Source organism: Haliotis cracherodii, unplaced genomic scaffold, assembly GCF_022045235.1.
Source record: "Haliotis cracherodii isolate W230 unplaced genomic scaffold, xgHalCrac1.p SCAF_10, whole genome shotgun sequence".
In the NCBI taxonomy this organism is placed as follows: domain Eukaryota; kingdom Metazoa; phylum Mollusca; class Gastropoda; order Lepetellida; family Haliotidae; genus Haliotis; species Haliotis cracherodii.
This window is the reverse complement of record NW_027266265.1, coordinates 55,328,941-55,348,102: the sequence shown is the minus strand read 5'-3', so window position 1 is coordinate 55,348,102 and position 19,162 is coordinate 55,328,941. Positions and strand designations below refer to the sequence as shown.

General features: G+C 41.7%; 1 protein-coding gene across 1 annotated transcript in view; it reads left to right on the top strand.

Annotated features, from left to right (window-relative positions):
* Positions 1–17,134: 17,134 nt before the first annotated feature.
* Positions 17,135–19,162, top strand: part of LOC139454539 (alanine--glyoxylate aminotransferase 2, mitochondrial-like) — a 35,046-nt gene continuing 33,018 nt past the window's right edge. Inside the window, exon 1 of the mRNA XM_071236321.1 lies at positions 17,135–17,290. Within this exon, the coding sequence (XP_071092422.1) occupies positions 17,227–17,290 (64 nt within the window). The 5' untranslated portion in view covers positions 17,135–17,226. The remainder of the gene's footprint in view (positions 17,291–19,162) is intronic.

Below are 19,162 nucleotides of genomic sequence, written 5' to 3'. Positions count from 1 at the left end.
GTCCCTGCAAAATACATGGTTAAATTCTATATTAATTTCCTTCATAGCATTTCAAGCAAATGTTCCATCCCTTGTATCTTACAACGTGTTATCAAATCAGGCACAACAGGCATAGCAAAAAGGCACTGAATATTTTCATAGCCATGCCTCTAGTTGGTATATCCCAATATCAACTAATGCAGAAAACATGAAACAATGTTAAAACTAATATATATCAAACCATCATCAATATTTTCAAAACAACAGACAAAATTCAAATTAGTTTTACACATTGAAAAGAAACATATAACTTGTACAATGCATCATGAGAACAACAGTTTTTTACACATAAAGAAAATTTCACCCTTCTCTGTGTATGTTAATTTTTTCAATTGGACACTGCTTTTGAATCATGTAATTTCGATGAGAAAATATTATGGGAGAATGAAGTCGTGTGAATGGCTAACTCAAAGAAAGATCTATCCTGATCATCTTGTTAGAATGACACAAGCGGGAGTGATTCTGTAATGTTGTGTACAACAACATTTTCATTTGCTCATAAATCGCCATGAAATGAAGCAAATGGAAGCCAAGATTTAATCTCAGAGCACAGGAAAAGACGTTTCAGGGATGAAAGGAGTTCTAACATTTTCGGAGTCCTTCTGGGTAACTAAGATGCTACGTAACCTGGGGTTCAGCCGCTTTCTGCCCTCCATCATTTAGTTGGAGGTCAGTTAGTTTGGAAAAGACCCAGCAACTTTTGAATGGCACAAGCCCAGTTGGCTTTATACAAATTTGGTGTTAAATCTACCAGTGCATTCATAGCAGAGGGATCAAAAGTATTCTAGTTGGCACACTTAGCTTACAAAGGGCACACAAACAAAACATCTTAGTGCCCTGTGGCACACTTGAAGAAATATGCATTTCTATCCCTGGACAAGTAAACAGTAAACAAACAAGGTGATTATCAACATGATTAGCGAGATTTTCGACCACATTAAGATATACATTCTGTACATACCTATCCCCTGTTCCTGGGATATTTCTTCCTGTTCCGAAACTTCCATGTGAAGAGCCTGGTTAAATATCACACATTGCAAACATTCTTACTTCATCATGACAAGTTCCAGAAATAATCATCAACATATTGATTATTGAACAATATTGCATATCAATGAATACACATCACTTGAATTTCCTGTTAAATCTTCTGTGAAAGGCCCAAAATTGGCTTGAATATTACAAAATAGGTAAAAAGTTCCACAACTATGCAACAGTTTTCAAACAACACTTCAATGAATGACAGAATTCTTAATATTCTGAAGAATTTCAAATTGAATATAAAGAAATTATAATTGAAATGTCATGAGGCCAATTTTTCTCTTGCCAAATCCATGCAGGGCCTACATTCAGATGACAGGCATATACTGAGTGTTATCATGTGAGTGGTACATTACTACTCAAAATGGGCTACAGTTGACTTTGTTCAAGATTGTCAGTGGATGACGCTGACCAGAATTTGTCAGCAATAAGAATCAATTGTGCTGATCTAGGGTGTTATCTTGATATTTAACAGACTGAAAACAATATACCACAAAAGGCGGTATTGATGGTTTAATAGACTTAAAGTCAAGTGTCCATCATATCTCTTTTTCCAACTGAGATATAATCACACCCCAATATAACACAAGACCACTGTACCATCGTTTGATTCATTCAAATGTTCCTGATGTTAGAATAATTACTGGACTCGGGTCAACCATTATTAGTTAATCTGACAAACAGTCATTCTTGCTCATGTCAAAATATGTAGAGATACTGTAGTGATTGACAAATCCCATACCACATATCAAACAAATGCACTAGAAGCATCATGTTTTGAAATGTACATGTCTGCTAGCCATTGTCTGGTAAAATTCATTAATGACTTGTGACATTTCCTTGTGGATTGCAACTATTTACCATTAGGTAGAAGGCTGATATTTTTACGAACCCAGGCACAAGCTGGTGTTTAATGCTTGTAAGTTCAATCATGATGTGTTCTAACTGAGAGCTAGCATATCCACCTGTTTAAGGGTTTTCATTCTGTTCATATCATGTGACTGACAGTGCCAAGTAAAATAGACTGAAATGTGGACAGGTAAATTCCCAGTTCCGAACTGAGGTTCAAATTACTACAGCACTGATAACTTGTCAACATACATAGCATACATGCACAGAATTATCTTTTAATAACATAAATACGTAACGTAACTAAAATATGTCAAGTCGATCTCAAAACAACACACCGGGACTGTTCAGAGCTTGTAATTCTCTCAAGAACTGACTTGTATCGGTACTGTTCAGAGACGACTGGGCGCTGTCTTGGGTATCCATCACCCTTAATGGTGATTACAGAAGAAACAATTAGGGATAAACAATGTAGATTAATCACATTCGGGTCAGAAAGGTCAGAAGTGTTACGAGATTTTGCACGTGTTTTGTTTACGTCGCCAGCAGGTGCTTCCCGGCTTTCTAAATATGGCGGTTATCGGAAGTCTCGCCGCAGCGAGATTGCGATACCATGTCGTTTCTTTTTGTACCAAATTGATCACTGTGCAATGAAACTTTCTTTGCACGCCCGAGTGTTAATATTAATAATGACGACGAGAACATAAACGTACAAAATATCAAATCCCATTTCATCGTCATTGTAAAACTGGTTCCACGAAACAATGTATGCGTTTTAGTCTATTTTCATACTTGTCGTAGACAGTTTCCCAGTCAATATCCCATTTTTGCCCAATCTCTCTGATGCCCGCTTCTTTCAATCAACATACAAGAGTAGACAAAAGTATATATGCTTGAATTTTATATATAATTACTCTTAAAAACCCTTGTTCCCACAGACTATTAACCAATAGATAGACCAATAAGATCTCATGTATGAGACTAGACGACTTGCTCTGATACGACTAGCCGAGAAGTAAAAACACTCAACAACGATCTGTTTTTCTGGATAACTGGTACTGTTGTCGAAACCAAGGATTCTGACTCTTGAACAGACTCCCCGTTGAAACGAATACGAGCTTCTGTTTATTTCTAAATTAAACCTGAAAAGAATAACATTGGGGGAATAGCATAGGAGCCTGGGATCGTGAACAAATGTTACTGCAAGTTGTTTTTTAAATGAAAGTACAACTAGATAACTGAACTAAAGCACGTCCCGACATACGTCATGCCCAAATTAGGATAAAGAATATATGTAAAAAATGTAATATTTGTTTAACCGCAAACCACAAATTCTCTTTCGTGAGTGTGAGCGAGTTTGGTTTTACGCCGCTTGTTAGCAATATTACGGCGGTGGACACCAGAAATGGACATCACACATTTTTACTATGTCAGGAAGCGAACCAAGTTCTTCGGCGTGACGTGCGAACGCTTTAACCATTAGGCTACCCGACCGCCCCAAGAATTCCCTTTCGAATTTCCTAATGAAACATGCATGCAGACATGACTTAAAACAATAAGCACAGATTCCAATTCCAATATGGCTTGCCATGTTTAAGGTAGGATTTAGAGACATGGCTAGGATCAGCGATGTATAATTTCCGCTCCCAAACCCCATAAGTTTCAGAGGAAGTGTCAAAAATGCCGAAAATATTGATACACGGGGATATGTGAAGTGCAAGGCCGGTAGCAGGAAAATATTGATACACGGGGATATGTGAAGAGCAAGGTCGGTAGCAGGAAAGTATTGATACACGGGGATATGTGAAGGGCAAGGTCGGTAGCAGGAAAGTATTGATACACGGGGATATGTGAAGGGCAAGGTCGGTAGCAGGAAAGTATTGATACACGGGGATATGTGAAGGGCAAGGTCGGTAGCAGGAAAGTATTGATACACGGGGATATGTAAAGGGAAAGGTCGGTAGCAGGTATATTGTACCCATGTCTGGAATCGAACCCGAGTCTTCGGAGTGACGAGCGAACGCTTTAACATCTAGGCTATACCCAACGGACCCTCACATTAAGTGACAAATTATTAAACGATGGCGGCCATATACGCGGCAAAGAGTTTAATAGTGGATGGGTGGGTTAGCGAGTGAGTTTGTGGTTGGGATTTAAGTAGGTCAGTGAGCCAGGTGATGGGTGGCTGTTTGTTTTTATTGATTGATTGTGTAAATACGAACAGTATAACATTATCTACACTCCTGGTACAGTGAATTTAAGAGTCCTATAACGGCATCACGAATGTGATTAAACCTGCGAGAAACCCATACTCCCCTGGGCCATATAATATCCCAAATGAGGAGAGAATGAAAGGTCTGTGGTTCGATCCCCGGTCGCGTCGAACCAAAAGACGTTTAAAGATGGTACTTCTTGTTACCTTGCCTGGCGCTCGGCAAAAGGAGGATAAAACAAGGACTGGTCGGCTCGAACTCGGTATTAAACTGCAGTGTATTTTCTCAGTGGGCTAGCACTATGAAACAGGTATTTGTCAGTATGTCTCCCGATGGCGATGGGGTTTTACGCCTGTTTTTGAAACTATTTCAGCTTTATGGGCCATGTCAGCTTAATGAACGTGAGAAGAAATCCAAGAGATACGTCGAAATAAGTTTTACGATTTTAATTACATGCACGAGCATTATGTGGTAGTATGAAACTAAGGATCATAATCGTCGCCTGAGAGATTCGGAATTACGACCAGCAGATCTTGGCATGGATGTGGAGGGGCACACAACGATGCAAAGCCAGCTGTTTTTGCACTGTCCGGAGAATTGGTAGTTCAGTCAGCCATCTTTCAAAAGAGTCATGCAGGTTGAAAAGTTTGTATACACCGAACAAGTGAGTGAGCCAGTTGGGATTGACGCCACTTTAAGCAATATGCCAGCTATATCACGGCCTGGTGCACCAGAAATGTGCTTTATACATTGTACCCATTTTAGAAAATGAATTTTGAAAAGGCCTTCGGCATGACGAACGAACGCATAAACCACCAGACGTCACAACCGCCCACCACCGAACAAAGACTTCTGATCTTTATCGTGTCAGTGGATTGTCATCTTTCCGAGGCAAGTGAGTTAACTGACTTTAAAAGTCCAGTTTCCACCCTTGCCGAATTCGGCTGGAATTCCTGGACTCGATCGTTGCGCCACCAGTGGCTATTACGAGTTATGTCCCTTCCAAGGCTCTCCGATGGACCAATCAGATTCCACTTCTCATATCACTTGCATTTTATTCAAACAAAATGGCGTCGCCCAATCAAGACGATCTGATCGATAATCAAGATCTATAATGTGATAAAACTGGTCTTACATCGCGAAATGCAAATCACGTGAGCACATTGATTAAAAACATGAAAACATTTAGAAAATACCTGTTGACAACAAGTTGGCGGTGCACATGCTTTGCAAATCCGGCAATCGACCGAAATCTGCATGACAGTTCAGGAACCGGATTTCGATGTCGTTGTGCGATTTTGATTGGACTATGCATAGACTCTTTCGTCCAGCCTAAATGTAACTCCATAATGCCAGCCTAGTTCGGCAAGGGTGGAAACTGGACTTTTATAGTCAGTTAACTCTCTTGCCTCGGGAAGATGGTGGATTGTATGGTCCAAATCACTTGATTGTGTGAGGCAGATTCCGGTAGAGCAGGACACATTTACATTTTTGGTGTCATCAGTACCAGATAGTACGCCCTATGGAATCTGTTTCGAATCTGATTCTCAAGATTTCTGGCATTAACGTTTTGTATTATGTCGAAGAAATAAGTTGAGAATGATGACAAGCCCATAACACGGGAAGACGAATGGAAGATGTTAGCATATCTCACCACCACTGGTCGGTATAACATTCATCCTCTACCCCCTTCCCTCTTGCTTCACCAAAGCAACGTATCTACGCCAGTACATAAAAGGGAGCCCATCACGCCACGACATCTAGGATTTTAACCTGGAAACACCACTGATCAACATGTCCCTAGAAATACAAATACAGAGGATCTCTCAACCAGCAGATGTACCAATTTCAGTTGCCCAGGATTTCCCACTTTTCCGGAGAAACCCCTGTACCGAAAACGGAGTCATCCTTTGAAACTTGGATATGGGAAGTAAGATGCCTTATTCGATATGATGCTTACCCACCTGCTATTCTGTCTCAGGCTGTGAGGAAGTCCCTTAAAGGTGATGCATCAAGTGTTCTTCTTTCACTAGGTGAGAGGGCTACAGTTGACACTATCGTGAGGAAACTGGAAGGACTATATGGCACAGTGGATAATCCGGGATCACTGATGCAAGCTTTCTACACGACTCGTCAACAGGAATCTGAATCAGTTGCATCATGGGGAATTAGATTGGAAACCCTACTACAGGTAGCCACAGATAGAGGAAGAAACAAGGTTGCTACGTCAAGAGACAGTATTCTGAGAAATAAATTCTGAAGTGGATTATTTCGCGAAACATTAAAGAATGCTACCCGACCTTTGTTTTACTCAGGACAGGATTTCGAGGATCTTCTGCAGACCACAAGAGAAATTGAACGTGAGATGCAAGGAGAGCTACATCTAAGGATGAGATCCACGGTCCAACAGCAACCACACGTCATGGATGGGAACCCCACACCAGATACAGATCAGTCGTTATATAGAGACTGGACAAGCTTGAACTAGCGCAGCCAAAGCAACAGCCCCAGACGGACAACAAACTTGTGAAGCAGATCTTGGATTGACTTTCAGTATTAGAAGCCCAAAACGATTCTTCTACAGTTACAGGTATCCCAGTTAGAGGCCGAGGTCGTGGTAGACTTGGACGTGGGAGACGTGGTGGATCTTTAAAATTGGAATGGCCTACTGCTGAAGGGCTAGTAGAGGCCAATGGAATCCCTAACCCAACAGATCTACATGACATAATGATCAGAGAGGCTAATGAAACTCAAGTAGTCATCGCTGGTGTAAAATGTTCTGCACTTTTAGATACAGGATCCCAGATTACAACTGTCAGTCAACTCAACTTTCACAACTCTACATTATCAGAGATTGAAAGTCGGCACCTAACTGAGTTTGAACTTTAAATAACTGGAGCTCGAGACACTTACATACCTTACTCTGGATACATTGATGTATCAATCTACATTCCTTGCTATGATGTCGAACTGCAAATTCCTACACTAATAACCAAGGATACAAAATACAACAAAGTCATCCCTGCAGTGATTGGCATCAATGTTCTCAAGAGATTGAAATCAAGAAACCAGGAAGCAGGAAAGGGATTACCCAAGGAATGGACTACTGCACTGGATTCAATTAGTTACAATGACATTCTAGGAACAGTCAAGTCTACCAATGAAACCTATCATTATTCAGCCAAATCAGATGGTCACCTTCAGTGGAGTTATTCGTCATAGTCCAGGGAATTACACTGCTGTTACTGAACATCTTGAAGTTGAATACGACATGCATACAGGTTTGTCTGTTTGTCCGCACCTAGTTGAAGTTGGAAAACATGGAAAGTTATCCAGAATACCAGTTCAATGCTGCAACCTGTCTGCAAGAGTCATCACCATTCGTCCAAAGACCAGACTCTGTCAACTCCACCAAGTTCGTATCATTAAACAAGTGCCCCTTGATGTATCTGCTAAGAAGACTAATCATGTATTAGAGGACACAACAGATACTTCTTCTCAGCACTGCAAATCAAGGATTGATCTCTCTGACATCTATCTTGATGATCCACAGAAGGAAGTAGTCTCTGACATGCTACAGCGTTGGGATTGCATCATGTCTTCAGATATCACAGGCTTAGGTTGTTGCAACACTGTGAAGCATGGAATCAGGTTGACAGATGATACTCCTTTCAAGCAGCCACATCGAAGAATCCTTCCTGGATTATTTGAAGAAGTAAGGGAACACTTACATGAGATGATTGCATGTGGAGCCATTAGAGAATCTCACAGTCCCTACTCATCTAATGTGGTCTTAGTCCGCAAACATGATAACATTCTACGTTTCTGTCTTGACATGAGATTGTTGAATTCAAGAACAGTTCGGGATTCCTACTCAATTCCAAGAATGGATGAAACCTTAGATTGTCTGTCTGGATCAAGATGGTTCTCCAAGTTGGACTTGCAAGTTGAGCTTGAGGAAAAGGACAAGGAGAAAACGGCATTTTCAGTTGGACCATTAGGTTTTTATGAATGTGTCCAAGGGCTTAGATTTAACCTCGGATGGTAGCTCAGGGTGATGACGGAAGACAAAACTCAGGGGTGAAGTTTAGACGACAGCAGCCATATTTATTGTTGATGGTTGAAATGAGTCGAAAGGTACATGTTGATAATAATGTGACAGAGCGCACACCGGGACCGAGTGGCCAATCTTCCCGGGTGGGAGAACCATTCTGTCACTTACCTTCTGGCTGTTCTCTAGGCTGTCTCCCTGACTGACCATGTCAGTCCGGTTTTGTAGAGCGAGGTATTACGTAACGCGTGGCAAGGTCATTGTCCCACGTGTATTTATATACGTAAGCTCCGGCGACGTTGGGAGGTGTTAATTGTTAGGAGGTGTTAATTGAAATTTATAGATAGCGCAGGAGATTAAGGGTCCTGCCCGGAGGGGCTTATGATAAGAGGGGATACGCCGAATGGTTACTGAATATATAAAACAGACAAAGGGCATAGAATTTCGGTGGACTTGGAAACATATTGAACCAGTTAGGTATTCAGATAAATGAAATGTTAAATAAAAGTATTGAAACGATTTACACTATTACAATACCCCTGAACGTCGTGGAGCTTTTGTCCTCAAAAGCGTTTTAAAAATAGTGACAATATGGAGTACAAGTACAGTACAATGCAAGTGACATCGACAGGTTGGCAAGTAGTTGCTTCATGCACTACACTTGATTGAGATGAATGAAATGACATTAGATAAGATATACAGGCGTGTAAAGTAAATAAGTGAATAACATCATTGTCAATATCGGTGAAACAATTATACATAACGTTAACAAGTTCAGCGGAGGTACCGGCTCGTACACACAAAATACAGGTGAGCGGAGATTCCGGCTCATACACAAAGAACATTAATTTAGACGAGTTTCCACCGCGTGGCACATCCTGCTCGCGGTCGTCCTTGCAGTCGGAATACCAGACTGCTAGATCACAGGTATCCCATTGAAACAGACAATAAACATTGTTGAAGTAAAGTACACTGATGACATAAGGACAAACACATAATAGGCGTAAAGCGTTGTCGTTTGCATATGAAAGTAATATTTTCATGATAACAGTAAGATCTTTGAAATTGGGAGTCTTATATTGTGAGCCTAGACTCGACAAGGCTAGCAGATGTGAAGTGTGATCTGCGCTAAAAAGTAGAATGTGTATGCAAAACCTAACCAACTTCAAAAGTCTAAACTGGAATGTAATGAAAAATTCAATCATGTGAAATTGTCTCGAAGATATTTGAACGAATCGTATTTTGTGTGCCAGAGACCATTTACGGTTGATTGCACGAATATACATAATTTTCGCCGGTATCATAATTAAGCACAAAATCACGTTGGCAAAACGAAGAAGTAGGATATAGACTGTGTACACAGTCTCCACTGAATAAGTTTGGTAAGCAACGAGGCTCCCTAACTTATTATACTTCTACAAACGCTGCTACTACATCGATTTTATCAGTTTTCACAAAGAGTACAAATAATTTCAGTGCTTACATACTCAAAAAGGAATAAATGAAGATATATAAGCAGGAAATTGTAGGGTATTGGATAACTTTTTGAAAGCTATTGTCTATAGTAATGGTTATAGGGCCACAAATTAAAAGAAAAATCCTTGAAACCGGGAGTCTGATTTGTATGGGACGACTCGGAACCCGCAGATATCGTTGATCTGCACTAAATGCTATAAGCGTAGGGTGTAGGACATGAATAGAGTAAGAGCCTAGCCGATTTCAAAAACTTAATCTGATAAGGATGTACCTCTGATAACAATACATAGATTGCAATACATACTCATTATCGAAAAACATGACAAAAATTTTAAGACAACGAAACAATAATGACTTGATTACATAACATACCTTACATGAACAAGAATGTCCGTGAGAATACGTTTTAGCACAGTACTCATTTAGAGTTGGAACGAAGGTTCAAATATATTGTCACACACACACACACATATATCGGTAGGCACGTGCTGAAGAATCTTGATGATGGTCGACTTGATCTTGGGTGTCGGTAGCTGGCTACTTGAATATTGTCTTGATGTCGTTGTTGCTGACGTTCGGGTAGGCTGGGCTGCTGTCTGTTGCTGACGATCGGGTTGGCTGGGCTGCTGTCTGTTGCTGACTATCGATCGGGTTGGCTGGGCTGCTGTCTGTTGCTGACTATCGATCGGGTTGGCTGGGCTACTGTCTGTCGTTTCTCCGTTTTCCCGTCACGATGGCGACTGGCTTGACGCTGCTTTTGTCTCCCATCACCTCTGAACTACCATTTACTTTGCTACGAGTTAGGGTAGGGGGATCGTGCGTGAGTCACAGCAAACTCACGTTACCCGGATTATTCTCCATCATCTGTCCAAGGGCGTATGTTTCGGCCCTCGGATGGTAGCTCAGGGTGATGACGGAAGACAAAACTCAGGGGTGAAGTTTAAGACGACAGCAGCCATGTTTATTGTTGATGGTTTGGAATAAATCGAAATGGTACATGTTGATAATAACGTGACAGAACGCACACCGGGACCGAGTGGCCAATCTTCCCGGGTGGGAGAACCGTTCTGTCACTTACCTTCTGGCTGTTCTCTAGGCTGTCTCCCTGACTGACCATGTCAGTCCGGTTTTGTAGAGCGAGGTATTACGTAACGCGTGGCAAGGTCATTGTCCCACGTGTATTTATATACATAAGCTCCGGCGACGTTGGGAGGTGTTAATTGTTAGGAGGTGTTAATTGAAATTTATAGATAGCGCAGGAGATTAAGGGTCCTGCCCGGAGGGGCTTATGATAAGAGGGGATACGCCGAATGGTTACTGAATATATAAAACAGACAAAGGGCATAGAATTTCGGTGGACTTGGAAACATATTGAACCAGTTAGGTATTCAGATAAATGAAATGTTAAATAAAAGTATTGAAACGATTTACACTATTACAAATGTAATAGAATGCCATTCGGCCTAACCATCGATCCAGCAACATTTCAAAGGCTGATGGAGAAATACATGGGAGATTTAAATCTTAGAGAATGTCTCATCTACCTTGATGACATCATCATCTTCTCAAGCACATTTGACGGCAGTATTTCAAAGACTCAGAAATAACAGACTAACGCTAAATCCATCTAAATGTCAGCTTTTCAGAGAAAGGGTGAAGTATCTTGGTCACATTGTGTCTGTTAATAGAATCGAGACTGATCCAAAGAAGATTAGTGCTCTGAAGACCTGGCCAGTACCACGAAATACCGGAGATGTTTGCAAATTCTTAGGATTTACTGGGTACTACAGGCGATTTGTGAAGGATTTTGCCAAGATCACTAAGCCACTCAATGATTTGCTCATAGGACAACCAAAGAAGAAGAGCAGGCGACCTACAAAAGAGAAAAACAATTGGATCTGGTCAGGAGAACAGCAAGCAGCATGTGATACTCTCATCAATCATTTAACTCAACCACCGATACTCGCCTATGCTGATTATTCCCTGCCTTTTGTGGTACACACAGGTGCAAGGGCAGCTGGACTTGGAGCAGTTCATTATCAGAAGGACGTTTGAGGGTTATAGCCTATGCCAGTAGAGCTCTACAGAAGAGTGAGAAGAATTACCCAGCTCACAAACTGGAATTCCTGGCGCTCAAGTGGGCAGTAACTGACAAGTTCCACGAATATCTCTATGGAAACAAGTTTGAAGTGAAGACGGATAATAATCCTTTGACATTTGTCCTCACAACTGCTTAACGTGATGCCACTGGACATCGCTGGCTAGCAGCACTTTCAGCATATGATTTCAAGATCATTTATCGCCAGGGAAACAAGAACCAAGATGCAGATGGATTGTCCAGACGGCATAATCATACAGGAGATTTAACCAAATTGGATGTTCCAAGTATCAAGGCCATCTGTCAAGTTCACCAGGTACTCCAGGCACTCCAGAGGAACCATCCCTGCCTTTAGCCTCGAAAGAACACAACTGGAAAAAAAAACAATCGCTGGATAAAACACTTGCTCGGCTGATATCACTTTTGAACCTAGGACAGAAGCCCAAAGCACGTCAACATTCTCTTGAAGATCAATCCGTCAGGAAACTCCTTCTGGAATGGGACAAGTTTCTTCTAAACAAAGGAGTTCTCTCTTTCGAAGTGTCAATAGTTCAGATGGAGTTGTACATCAAATTGTGTTACCAATCATACACAAGGAAACAGTTCTCAAGGCCATCCACGATAACTCAGGACATCAAGGCAGAGATCACACTCTCAACTTAATTTGAAACAGGTCCTCCTGACTGGCATGAACGAAGATTTAGAGAGACACATTCGTAAATGTGGAAACTGCATCAGACGAAAATCACCTGTAACAAGGAAATCAGCTGAGCTAGTCAACATTCAGACAACCCAACCAATGGAACTAGTGTGCATGGACTACTTGCAATTGGAGGAATCAAAAGGAGGATTTGGGAACATTCTTGTGATTGCAGATCATTTTACAAAATATGCCATTGCCATACCAACCAAGAATCAACCCGCCAAGTCAACAGCAAGAGTTCTCTTTGATAATTTCCTTGTGCACTATCGATCTCAGGCATACTTCACAGCAACCAAGGTAGAAACTTTGTTGGCAATATCATCAAGGAGTTATGTCAATTGACAGGAATTCGGAAGACTCGAACCACACCGTATCATCCCCAAAGAAACGGAATGTGTGAGAGATTCAACAAGAGTCTTCTGAACATGTTGGGAACCCTTGAAGAAGATCAGAAAACTAAACTGACTGGAAGACTTATGTTTCTCCACTGGTTCACGCCTACAATGCCACAAAGCATGAGAGTACAGGATACTCACCTTTCTACCTTATGTTTGGTCGACATCCATGCCCGCCTGTTGATGCTTTCCTTGGAGTCAAGGAGATTGGTGATGACCACACTACCACTACTGAATATATCAACAAATTGAGAAACATACTGAACTTACTGGGACACACAAGTTTGCTGATAAGTGGGGATGGGATGTGTTCCAAGTTGTAAACCAACCAAATCAGGGCATCCCAGTATTCACCCTGCAACAGGAAGATGGCAAATGACCAAAGAAGACACTTCATTGGAACTACACCTGCCAATTGTGTTAATACCAGCGGAACCAGTGTTTGGACATCAGAAAAACAATGAAAGAAAGGCAGGAACGAAGAAATCTATATCCTTGAAGGTGAAAGAATACCTAGAACTCATGGAGTCAGAAGATGAAAATGCCAAGGAAGTTTTTGTATTGTTACCAGATCCGATTAGTCCACCAGTGTCTCAGGTTACTGGATCCAATGAGAAATAACTGAAGCTAATAGAGAGGAATCCATGGAAACAGTAGGAACTGTGATTGAGCTTGAAGACTCATTTCCTGCTGACACGTCTCCTGGACCATCATCTAACAGTTCTCCAACACACTATACTTCCAGCCCTCCTGAACAGTCATCTGATTCAGCGGAAGAGGAGCCCGGTACAGCGTCTGCTCGTGACGAGGATGTAGTTGCAGACTCCACTGATCATGTGTCAGAACGGAACTCTGATATGGGGAGGCCTACCCGTAACAGAGCTCCTCCGTTTTGGCTCAGAAATGGCGATTGGGTAACTGACTACAGTATTCTTGCCAAACCATCTGTTTCCTCTGATGTTTTCCTTTCTGAGGACACATCACCGGCTGCTGGTATCTCAGAATCGTTTGAGGTTTTTGTGTAGTTGTGTTGTTAACTTTCAACGTTGTGGGCTGATAATGTGTGTAAGTAGTTGTGTAACGGTTTCACTTTTCTCTGTTTAGATGCTTCAGCGCATTTAAATGTCCCACAACATTTCTCAAGGGGGGGGGGGGGGGGGGGGGGGGGTGTCGCCGGATATATTTAGGGTTAGTTGCCTAGAGTTGTCTCTGTTTCATTTTACGGACGCTTCATCTCTCAATCAATCTTACTCCTTGTTGTCTTACCAGGAGTATCTCGTGCAGATACCAGGGATGTGACGTGGACACTTTCAATTGCCACTTTTATGTCACGCCATTGTCGAGGGAAGACATTCTTCCTTCCTCGACTCATCAATTCATCCTGTAAGTAAGATTGTGAGTGAAAGATCTGGTTAAGTTCCATTTGTTTAAGCCCCCTTTACACGGGGCTGCGACCTTTGTGCCACCTTTGAGCATCAAAAACTGGCCAGGACGCTCAATGGTCGCCTAAACCTAGAAAATCATGTTTCTGTGTAACTGCTCCAGCAGTTGTTCAGCAGTAACTGCTCGAGTTGTTCAGCGTCTGCAACCACAATGAAACACTGCAGATACATGCCCTCCATTTATAGGCAGGCTGGGGAGGCACTACATGTAGCTCAAAGGAGGCAGAAAAGAGGCAGAAGCTTTGCCATGGTGTCTCAAGAGTCACCGTGGTCGCCGAATGGAGGCACGGCGGTTGCATCAGTCATCGTAGGCACAAGGGAGGCAGAAGCATCGCCCAGATTAACGGAATACATTTGCAGCAGAACGCATCTTCTACCATTGGGCGACCACTGTGCCTTCATTCTGCAACAACTGCAATGCTTGTGCCTCCCTTCTGCCTCCTTTGAGCCACCTTTCAGCAACCAACCTCCTCGGCGACCTTTGTGCGACTGTTTTGAACATGTTCAAAAATTCACGGCGACCATGGCGTCCATCGCGATGTCTGAACCTCCCGTGTACCACCTTGGAACGACCTCGGCAACCATTCTGCCTACTTTGAGCCTCCAACGACGACCTGGCAAATGTCATGGTCGCATATGGGATGTCATCCTGTGTAAAGGCCCCATTATCATATATATATATGATAAAAGATCATAAAAATGTTACTTTATATATAATGTGGTGACGTCACACCAAATGTGTGCCGCCCAAAACATGTATTGCTACATTTATAGCATATAAAGTAACAGCGTTTGAATATTATATTGTGCCTTGCTATCCAACCTAATTATATTAGATTTTTATGTCACGCCATAGCCGAGGGGAGACATTCTTTCTTCCTCGACTCATCTATTCATGTTGATGTCGTTTATATATTTTTACAGGTAATAATCCTTTTATACCTCATCCTCACCGCCTCAGTTCCCTCAATTACAGCGTTGGCAGAACCAGCGACAGTAATGTTTGTTTGTCGTGCCGAACTGTGTGAGACTGATTACGTACATTCTACACACGTGTATAATAAGGCTTTATACTGACCATCTAATTTCCACAATCACACACACACACACACACACACTCTATCTATCTCTCTCTCTCTCTCTCTCTCTCTCTCTCTCTCTCTCTCTCTCACACACACACACACACACACACACACTAACTCTCTCACACTCACACACACTCTCAAACAGGCCAGATGAATATCACACGGTTTTGCACAACTATTGAATGTGACTAAGCTGCGTAACTTGCAACAGAGACCATATAGTAGCTCTGTTATATGGTCTCTGCTTGCAGCTATACAATATCTGCGTGGTATAGAATCTGATAACAAAATGCCTCCGCTTCTCGCTCTGCCCCAAGTAACACGGTGCACGAAGACTGCACGCCTTAATAGATTCATCGGAATAAAAAAAATCAAACGCACGCATTAAAGTATCAGTTAACCTCTCTGATATAGTGAGTGAGTGAGCTGGATTTTAACGCCGCTTATAACAGTATTCCAGTTATATCACGGCGAGTCAGCTTAATGTGGGAGGAAAGCCCGAAGTGGTGCAGGTCTCAGACGTTTACCACTTCGGTGAAACCCACGAGCACGGGTATGGTGCTGACAAGCCTAGAAACATAATCGGGGTGAATCAGGATTCGAACCTTCAATCACAGGTTTCTGGCGTGCCTAAGGGACGCAACTCTGCACTGCTAATTGCGGCGCCTTAGACGACAGGGCCACCCGTGCCCCCTCTCTGATGCAGAACTCTCGTGACTGAGCCGGAGTGAGATTATCTTCGTGGTGTTCTCAATACGGTTCTGTCCATTGATAGGAAATTCTGTGTGCACATAAAATGTGAGATAACGTTTGTCGTCAGATATTTCTGTTGGAGACTATTTTGATATGGCATTTCGATGTTTTGTAGTTCTGTTTGTCAGTTGTTTACCGCCGCACTCTGCAATATGCCACTGATGTGACGGGGATCTGTGAATAAGCGATCTGTGTGTGACGCTGACACGCCAGTATACATGTAGAACTCGATCTAACGAGAAACGGATCCTGGCACGTCTAGGGGGCGTAACTTTGCATGTAGAATTGCCGTTGTGGTCGATGTAAATGGAAAACCTGCTAAAGATATAAAAAGGGTCTCTGCATTTAGTAGAAAATTGTTATGATTATGGAAATGGTTTTGTTGCTGTATTTAAGTAACTTTTCAAAGACATCAGAATTGTTTTAATTTTTATATCATAACGTAAGGCGCTGCAATAGCCCAAGATCGCTATTAAGCGACATCGCCATTTTTTGCAGTATTATAGATTAATGTGAACCGTTTCTAATTTTCTATTAGTTCTTCAAAACAGACAGAAAAGGCATTGTGAGTGAGTGAGTGAGTTTGGTATGAAGCAGTTTAAATAATATTTTACACGCAATGTCACAGCTTGATGCCAGTTTTCTCTCACTAATGATAATAATAAGGATCAAAATTATTATTATTATTAACGTGTTTCTGAAGGGATTTATGTTATCATGATATATATATATATATATATATATATATATATATATATATATATATATATATATATATGTGTGTGTGTGTGTGTGTGTGTTACGCATGCATCCAGTCCAGAATCCATTAGATTATCAGAAAGTGACACAATTTAAAGATATTGCAACAAATGTGGGTCAAAGAAAACGATAAGTATACAATTATTCACTGATTTCTCAACACGGTCACGTCACAAGGACAAATGCCTCTGATTCGCCACCACGACAACCCTGTCCAATGAGCGTCCTTGTCATCCAAGGGTAAAGGCAGCTGTAGGCGGATTGAACCAACCGTTCCCGTTAGCCACAACAAACTCAGCAGCTGATCGGTCGAAACTGCAAGATGGCGAGTCTGGGAAGAAACATAATTAGGAGTCAACAATTTGCCAAGTCGCATGTGAAATATGGTAAGCATACATGAACTGCTTCACGTGTCGAGGTTCGGCTTTAGGTCAGTCGAGATCTGCATTTCCAGCTGATTACTTGACGAGGTCAGGTCATGGTTCACGGGACATCGGACGATTTTTTAGCGTACTGATAGTATTTATATGTCACCCTGTTCCTTTTTGTCATTCGTTGTACTTTTATCTAACCAATGCATGTGTTGAGTTTGTGTTCAACATGTTCAACACGCGTTCAACTGTAGATAAACTTCAAAGTTAAGTATGTTACTTGCTTCCTGCTCAGTTTGGGTGAGTTGGGGGTGGGGTGGGGTTGGGGTCAGGCCTATTGCTGCTGGTTATGTATATCACATGCGTGGGGTGTTGTAGGAGGGAGCGTGAGGGTGTGGCCCAGTGGGGTGGGGTGGGGTTCTGCAGACGGGTGGTGTTGGGTTCTCGGGGAGGAATGACATACGCGGGAAAAGGGAGACGAACCTGACGGATGACCGGCCCTCTGGTCAAACCTGCCGCATGTGACATAGATAACCGCACGTGACTGTACTTACATGCAACTAATCACATTAAAAAAAACCGGACGTCTGTTGACCTATTATAATATTACACACTAGTTTACAACTATTTAAATTAAAGATATTGCATCTGCCCCTGCTAAAATGTAAGTTATTTGGTTCACAACAATACAAATAAATAACCTTTGATAAACAACATACAGTCCACAGGTCATTGTCAGGCATAAGTAACCCTGATAACTTGACAATGAACTGTCATAATGAAAACATTATAAGGGTAACGCTATTTTTCAGGGCATTATCATTTGCAGAAGTCCGAGGTCTTCCATTAACTGCCCAACAAAGGAGGGCAGTTGAAAAGACCGAGGGCTTCTGCAAATGATAATGCCCTGAAAAATAGCGTTACCGTTATTATAGCTAAAATGGATGGAATTTGTTATCAAATGAAAAGAAACAACAATGTCGATTTTGAAACATTTACTGCAATCAACACGAATGTCACTGACCCACTTTTACAAATATGGAAACGTCATAGAACAAACCAGATGACGTCACTATTGAACGTTACATCACCTATCCCTATCCTATGACATCACCTAACAACGGGCGTGATAATGGCCCGTCGTCAAGTAATATGAGGGCATTATCAAGTTACAGTGGCCCGCTCATTTCTGTTAACATGCGGGCCTTTTTATGATAAGTCTATCCATTTTAGCTATAATATTTTATAACAAATGTTATATTTGGGATAACACTTTTTTGGTAAAGTACATATTCTCATACTTTCTGGGTTGAGTCACGTCAGGCTAGTTTACTCACCTGCTTAATTAGATTAATTCCCTGTCCTGATCGGGAAGTATGGCATCAGTAAGCAGACTATCTCAGATATATATCTTTTGGCTTACCGTATTCGACGTAATAAACGCCTCGCTCTAATAAGCGCCCACAACGATATTTGCTAATATATTGGATGGTGAACAATCCCAATTAGCACCCCTTCCGATTGACCAATGTGCACATGACTTATTTATTCGTGTATAATACGCACTCGTTTGTTATATTATGGGCAATTAAATTCTGGAAATAAGATATCTGTCGTATCTAAACATTTCAGGCTGTCAGCATAAACCGCTAAATTTACGATCTTTGACCCTTATTTTCACCAAAATAATACTCTAATAAGAGCTCACGATTTCTAATTTTGAAAGCGACATGGGCGCTTATTGCAGCAAATGGTAAGTCCAACATTTTGTACTCTGTGTAATCCAGATCTTGCCGTAAACCAGACTTTTTTACCAGTCCCAACCCGAGTCCGAATTGGACAGATTCCACTGTAGTCACAAGGCAATAGTATACCCCTTCTGTTCTG